The 7,074-nt window shown below is 41.3% G+C and overlaps 1 protein-coding gene across 1 annotated transcript; it reads right to left on the reverse strand.

The window, feature by feature from the left end:
* Positions 1–233: 233 nt before the first annotated feature.
* Positions 234–5,122, reverse strand: LOC114382286 (protein SUPPRESSOR OF MAX2 1-like). Its single transcript, XM_028341592.1, has 3 exons — positions 3,058–5,122; positions 2,230–2,527; positions 234–2,127 (listed from the first exon to the last, which is right to left on the reverse strand). Exons 1-3 carry the CDS (start codon positions 4,269–4,271, stop codon positions 532–534), a joined length of 3,108 nt encoding a protein of 1,035 aa, XP_028197393.1. The 5' UTR covers positions 4,272–5,122; the 3' UTR covers positions 234–531.
* Positions 5,123–7,074: the final 1,952 nt, after the last annotated feature.

The raw sequence follows: 7,074 nt of genomic DNA on the forward strand, positions 1-7,074 counted from the left end.
CCCTCACAGACCCCCACAGACACAGAAACATAGACTCTGCATTAAAAATCCTATCAGTCTCAAAAAATCAATAGCAGTAAGCCCCTCCTCAAGTGCAGTACCGAGAGCAGCTATTGTAATATACAAGCTACAGAATTGACTTCCCATTGCATGAAAGAATAGTTAAAAGTTGACTCATAATTTTTAACCATGAACAACAATGAATTGTAATATCATGCCACAATTTATCCAGATTAAAAATTAGGAAATAATGCTCCCTTTTATTAATATAATGATCATTCTCAGTTTAATAAATATACCTATTCTTACAAAAGGGGGAAAAAAAGAAAACAATATAAAGTTTATAACGCAAAAATAAATTAATCTTTTTCTAAGGGAAAAAAAATTGACACCCCCGACAAGAGCCTTGTAACGGTTTTTCCTTGGTTCTACTACGCGTCTTTGACTTATACATGCCAAAGTGTTCTATTTACATTTCTACCACAAAAAAAAACGGATATCACCATTCACCACCACTGTTTGAATAATATACTATTCCCCCACCACTCTCACAGTAGCAGGTAACCACTCTTGGGAGCCCCAGCGATCGGAGTAGCCATCATCTTCGAGCCTAAACAGCATCGAAGAGTTATGGTCATGTGTGGTTGAATTCAAATTCTTTTTCAGTTGGTGGAAACTGGGAACCAACGCTTTGTCCATCCATTCATCAATGGTGGTTTGGCCTAACCACACTCCGCTGGTGATCTTGTCAAGAGCCTCTCCCTGCACTTCAATTGACACCCCATTCCCAACCACAGCAGAGAACCTCTTAATGATGGATGACGAGAAATTCCGGCGTAGGAGATCGAAATTCAAGGGCTTGAAGACAATGGCATCGTCTACAGAATCCAACAGCTCCCGCGGTACTGCTGAGAGTGACCCTCCTACATCATGATTGTTGTCTTCATGTTCCACTGTGAAGTCGCTTGAATTGAGGGAACCATCTCCCCTGCCGTCCTCTGCATCATCAGCAGCTTCATTAAGATCAAACGATAGACCTGAATTCACCTCTTTACGGGGCTTCAAGGACCTGTCTTCATCGGATAGCCAACTGGGTCTTCGTTTTGATGCTCTCTTACCCACTGATATGCGTAACTGCCACCCTCCTTTTGCTAAATTTTCAAGCTTTTCTTCGTCCAGTGGAGACCCGTTTGAGAGGCACCTGAAGTCTTCTGGCAACCAATTAGCAGTGAGGATAAACATGACATTTCCGAGACTGATTTCACGGCCATGAGAATCCGGGAACCGGCCTTGTTCCATGGCTCTTCTTATGCTCCCACGAAGAAGAATGTTGGCTTCATCAATGTCCTCAAGCACGATGACAGAAAGTGGGTTCCTTCTGATGGCCTCTGCTATTCGATCAAGTGCTGTTTTTCCACGCAGATGAGGGGCATCAGAGTCTCCATCCGCACGGCGTTGCGCCAGAGGTATTATTATTGGGTTGGACCCAGATACCAGCTCAGAAAGAGCTGCTGCCATTTTCTTCTTGCCAATTCTATCAGGACCCACGAACAGTAACCATGTGTCACCCTTGGAGCGTCTTTTTCCATTGCCGAGTTTGCACTGGGTCACTGTGGTGGCCACTGCAGATGCTGCATCCTGCTGCCACCATACCTTTTCTGTCAGGCCTTTCAGGAGCTTCTTGAAAGAGTCTGCATCAAGTAGCTTTTTGCTCTGTAATTCATCGAACTTGTCTTGCGACTCGGAAGAGAGGCAGCTCAAGAAGTCATTAATGCCTTCTTTGTGTGTTTCTTCTGGAGTGGCATCAGCTGGCTTTGTTTGCCCAAGGACCAGGTCAGTTGTTACCGGAATTTGCTGTGGGCTGACCACATGCTCTGATGGGTGGATTGGCGTTGGATTTGAGCTCAATTGCAAAGAGGTTCCAAGATTTTTATTCAGTGGTATTTTGGGTTGGAATTGGCGCCCCAGCAAATTCATATTGTATAGGCCAGTCATTGACAAAGAAGTTGGAACAAGTCTCTCTGTGCTCACATTTAGCTGATGAAATTTAGGATGTAAACTCAAACAGGAATCATGCCATTTCTTCTGTATTTCTTGAGTCCTCTTCTTCACATTCACTTCTTGGTTCTATTTAAAACACAAAGAAATACAACAGTTAGAAAGCATGTATTTTCTAAGAAACCTAACAAACAAACAAACAACGTAATTAATTGTTTTAATCAAATTCACCTGAGCCTGATCCATTACTTTGCCGTTATCTTTATTAGTTTTAGCATTCTGTAACCACTGTGGAAGGGACGGTTTAGCTGCCTCTGATTTGAGCTCAGTATCTGATTTCTCAGTTTCTTTCAACATTTCTGCCACTTCTTGCTCGCAGCTCTGCATACATTGTGGGCAACAAATTGATACTGCAGCAGGATCTACGTTCTCAGAGGCACGCCTCAGTGGAGGGATTGTTGTAGTGGACAAGGTCTTTAACGGGGACAAAGACTCGAGCGAAGTACCAAGAAAACCATTGGTCCCAAGCCTGGTTTACAAGTAAAAAATAAAATGGTCACACAATTATACCAAATGCCGGGGACAGAATAAACATGTTCCAGATCAGAGCCTAATCACGCTAACAGTGCTAAGGTAGACAAAAAGCTAAATATCTTCCTGTCTTATAACACTGTCAACAGAAATAGAAACATCACACGTTCTACATTCAAAATGAAAATACGTGGGAGTTCAAGTAAATCCACTGGAGAACAAAAAAAAAAAAAAAAGAACAGAAGCAAAACAGAGCTAACACATCAGACAAGATTCATTCACCAACTACAATCTCAAGTTGAACTCATTCCATGAAGAATACTCTGTAAATTCCATAATTTTCCCATTCCATCAAACACGGAAAAAATAACTTTAATAAATTAATTTGATCTTGAAACAGAACAACCAGAGAAATAAGAATTTCCCAATACTGAAATTAAAAAAAAAAAGGATGAAATTCGATGAAAGTCCTTGAGTGATGAAAAGGCATTACTAAATTGGAGGAACGAGCAGAAAACAAAAGAATACCTGGGAAAGATTCCAGGGAGGGATGCTCTGGTGGTAATTGGCACTGCCTGAAGATCCCAATCATTTTCCATGGTAGGATGATAAACCTGACACCTCAAATAAGTCTCACAAGTAGCAGTACCTAACAACCAAAGCCTTCCAGCGCCACCCTCGCCGAACTTGCTGACCAACCTCCCCATCTCAGCCACCGCCGCCCTGCCAGCCTCGGCGAGGGTCAGTTGCTGCATGTTACCCAAACCACCGCCAATCCCAAACCCCACAGGCTGCTCCACCAGCCACTTCAAGTCACCCAAGTCAACGAAAACCCCTCCACACCCAGAGTTCCCGATCCTAGTCTCAATCAAATCCCCCAACTCCTTGAACCTCGCAGGTATCTGCGCCTTATCACTCGGAAGCTCCTTTTCCAGATGAATCACGTGAGCATTCGCGAAAGCCCCTTCTCCCAATTCCTTGTTCTCAATCTTCTTTATCACCTCCTTGATCGCCGCCTCAGGCTCCGATTCCCCCACCAAGATCGGGTTCCTCTTCTTCGTCCTCAGCAAAATATCCAAAATTCGTTTAACTTCGTCGCCCCTGTGTTGTGCAGTACTCCCCTGCTGCTGCTGTTGTTGCAGGCGCGGGTTCAGATACAAATTCCGCCCCGGGGCGGAATTCACCGGAGCCACCGCGCTTGGCCGGAATCCCAATCCGGAATTAACGGTGGAGGGGACGGCGTTGAGGGACTGTTCGATGGTGGCTTTGACGGCGGGGCTTGAGAAACTGGCTTCTCTCATGACCCTGCTCACGCTGGGGTCGTCGAGAATGGATATGATTAGCTGTTCCAGCTCCACTTTCACCGCGAGGAGTGGCTGCTGCTGTTGCTCCGGGTAGCCGCGGCGCTGGTGGGCCTGGGCCCGCTTCAGGGCAGCCATCAAGGCATTGGAGATTGGCGGCTCCATGGAAGAGCTCGTGTTCTGCGAAGTAGGCAATCGCTCCAGCGCCACGCTGAAGCATAGCTCCAAGGCTCTGCACTGAAGGGGGTGGGAGGAATTGGGGTGCGATTTTATGCAGGCTTGGCGAAGGAAGCCCGAGGGAGAGGCGAGGAGCGTCGCCGCCACGTGGAGCGGCGTGGTTTGGCCGTGGTTTCTCCGGCCGGCCTCCGCGATAGAGTGGTTGAGAACACTGGCCGCCTCCGGCGTTAGGGTTTGCTGGATGGTGCTTAGTCCGGCTCTCATTTCACGGCTGGAACGAATTGAATTCTGTACTGTTGGTAAGGCTCCGGTGAAAAAGAGAGATGAGATGATCCGTGGATTGAATGAATGAAGGGATGAGTGATAAGTGAGGAGAGAGAAGGAAGAGAATGAATATGAATCTTATGAGAGGCTGGGTACTTGCTTGACTTTATGGGAGGAAGAGGAAAAAAGGGACGAATGTGTGTGAAACTTTCACTTGGGTCATAAGCCTATGTATGTGTATGAGAGACGAGGGAGGGAGAAAACGAAATTAGTGTGTGGCGAGATAAGATAAGAACACTTCAATATAGACAAGTTCACATTTTCAAGGGTGGAGGATGGGTTGGCAAAACAATCAAACCAAGCTTTTTCACAAACACAAACAAAATCAACAACAAAGTAATACCCTAGTAGCTACCCTGCTTTTAAGTTTCTCTATGGGATCTTCACTTTCTCTCCTCCGCTAAAAAGCTATTTGGAATTCGGAATTCAACGCGAAAAGGAAATATCAGATCCCCTCCTTTCCTCCACCATTTTCTTCTCTCTCCTTTTCTCAACTTACTTTCTATCTCCGTCCATGTCAAACAATAACCAATCTGTCCCGAGGAATAACATACATGAGGGGTGGGGGACGGTGAATATAAAGCTACCTCCTTTTTCATCAACTAAGCAACCAAACTTAACTAATTACCAATATTATTCTATTCTAATAAGGAGAGAAAATAAAATTTAAAAGATTGTTTCTTTATTGTGGCAAGAGAAAGACACGGAAATAGAGAGAATTTCTAGTAAACGGAGAATTTGATGGATGAATGAAAGTACTACTATCGGTTGCAAGGATTTCTGGAGGAAAAAAAAAATGCTTTGTGGACAGAGCAATCTGCTCTCCTTTTTGTGTCATCTTTTTCCCTTCTTTATTTTTTTTTTTAATATTATTATCAGACTTGCCTTTCAATATTTCTTGTCTTCATTTTTTTATAATTGAATTTAAAGGCTAATTTGTCTCGACCTCAACAGATTAGTTATGATGGACGAAGCCAAAACACCTTTTTTGCACACCACAAGGATATTAATATTATATTCTCCATTAACCTGTTGTTTAATATTTCAAAAAAAAAATAAATTAAAAGTGCTTAAAGATTCTTCATATTTTGAATTAAGTACTGTAGTAAAATAATAATTAAAAATCCTATAATAGACAGGCGTGTCTGATTAAAGAATAGTGAAATGTAAAAACTAAAAAGAAAGATGATGATGGAGAGAGATACTAGTGAGGTGAGGTCTTGGGAGTTTGGATTGACTGGCTTTTTAGTTTTCTCACAGTGGTTTTGTTCTTAGTTTGATGAAACTGTAACAAATAGGATTAGCATGAGTGAGTCCCACGCAGGTAATGGAAGGTTGAGTACACGAACGAAGAGCCAATGGACACATAGAGTGGGGGCCCTCACGCGCCTGGGAAATGTGATAGTAACTGCTGCTGCTGTCTCACTCCTCAATTTTGCCTTTCAACCAATTTTCTGCTTTTCACACGCAACACCTACAAAAGGTATCTCCCCACTTTCACCTTTTTCATACTTAAATTACTCTCTCTTACTTTATCTCAAGTCCCAGGCTACGTGATCCTTTGGCAAGTTACCATTACCGCATGAAAACACCCACATATTTTCTTAAGCTAATACCCGCTATTAAACAAAAACTTTTCCAATCAGTTACACCTTCCAACTACAAAAGTCAATACTCAAGAGTAATGATATATTTATCTTTTTATAAATCTTTTAATATAAGAGTAATGATATTAATATGTCTTGAAATTCAGATTCAATAGACTCTACTTTGGAATCACGTTGTTGCATGACTTTATGTTTGTTAAAATGAAAACGATAGCCCCGTTAGCTTTTGTGATTTGACCATATTTACACAATCACTTAGAATTTTACAAGCATTTGCATACCATGTATAAATATATATACATATGCCTTTCAGTTTCAGCTCGATAGCAATGAATCTCGACCCTTGCCTGAAAGTTTTGATTAATCCATGTTTAACAAAAGTTGGAGCCCGAAAGATGTCGGGGGCATTGCTTAAGTTTGAGTGATTCAAAAGTAAAAGGTCTTTTCTTGCTCTCTTTTTTATACTACATACATATTTTATTCACGCAGATGATGCATGATTACTTACTTTCATTTATATATTAAAAAACATTTGTCAAACAAAATTTCAGTAATTTGTGCTTAAAAGAGGAAGTGCATTAAATGCATTGAAAATGGTTGAGGCCTAACCTTCCCAAGCCACAGCCGCCCAATAATATCTGGCATTAAATTCAGTGGACAAATTCAACTTGGTTTTATATGGACCGACCTTCATTGAATCCGAAAAATAACAATCTTCTTTAAAGAAGAAAACGACCTCGGTAGAACAGCTTCTTTTAATTTTTAACTTACTCCATATACTTAATATACGATGGATGTGTTAATTTCCAAAAGGAAAAAAAAATAAAGAGAGAAAGTACAGTGTATACTAAAATAATTCAAACTACACGACACAATGCTCTTAACTCACACCATTTTCGCAAATAATAAAAAAAATCAGAATAACTATTATTTTATCATTCAATCTTAATTAAATATTTGGTCTCTTTATAACGTTATTAATATGTCCAACAACTACATCTTGCAAATTTAGTTACTTGAGGTTCTTAGTAGCATATAGCAATATTTTAAGGATTTATATAATCTTCTTTTAATTAAAAAATCAGGTATAATCCAGAAAGAGAAAAAATAGAGACAAATTTTATCAGACAATAGAT

This window comes from Glycine soja, chromosome 13 (assembly GCF_004193775.1).
Source record: "Glycine soja cultivar W05 chromosome 13, ASM419377v2, whole genome shotgun sequence".
Lineage (NCBI taxonomy): Eukaryota > Viridiplantae > Streptophyta > Magnoliopsida > Fabales > Fabaceae > Glycine > Glycine soja.

Excerpts from the sequence above, each read along its gene's own strand:
- LOC114382286 (XM_028341592.1), bottom strand. The coding sequence starts at position 4,271 with ATGAGAGCCGGACTAAGCACCATCCAGCAAACCCTAACGCCGGAGGCG. Across the intron at positions 2,528-3,057 it reads CTCCCTGGAATCTTTCCCAG|GCTTGGGACCAATGGTTTTC; the intron begins GTATTCTTTTGT and ends CTTGTAAACCAG. Across the intron at positions 2,128-2,229 it reads AAGTAATGGATCAGGCTCAG|AACCAAGAAGTGAATGTGAA; the intron begins GTGAATTTGATT and ends TGTTTTAAATAG.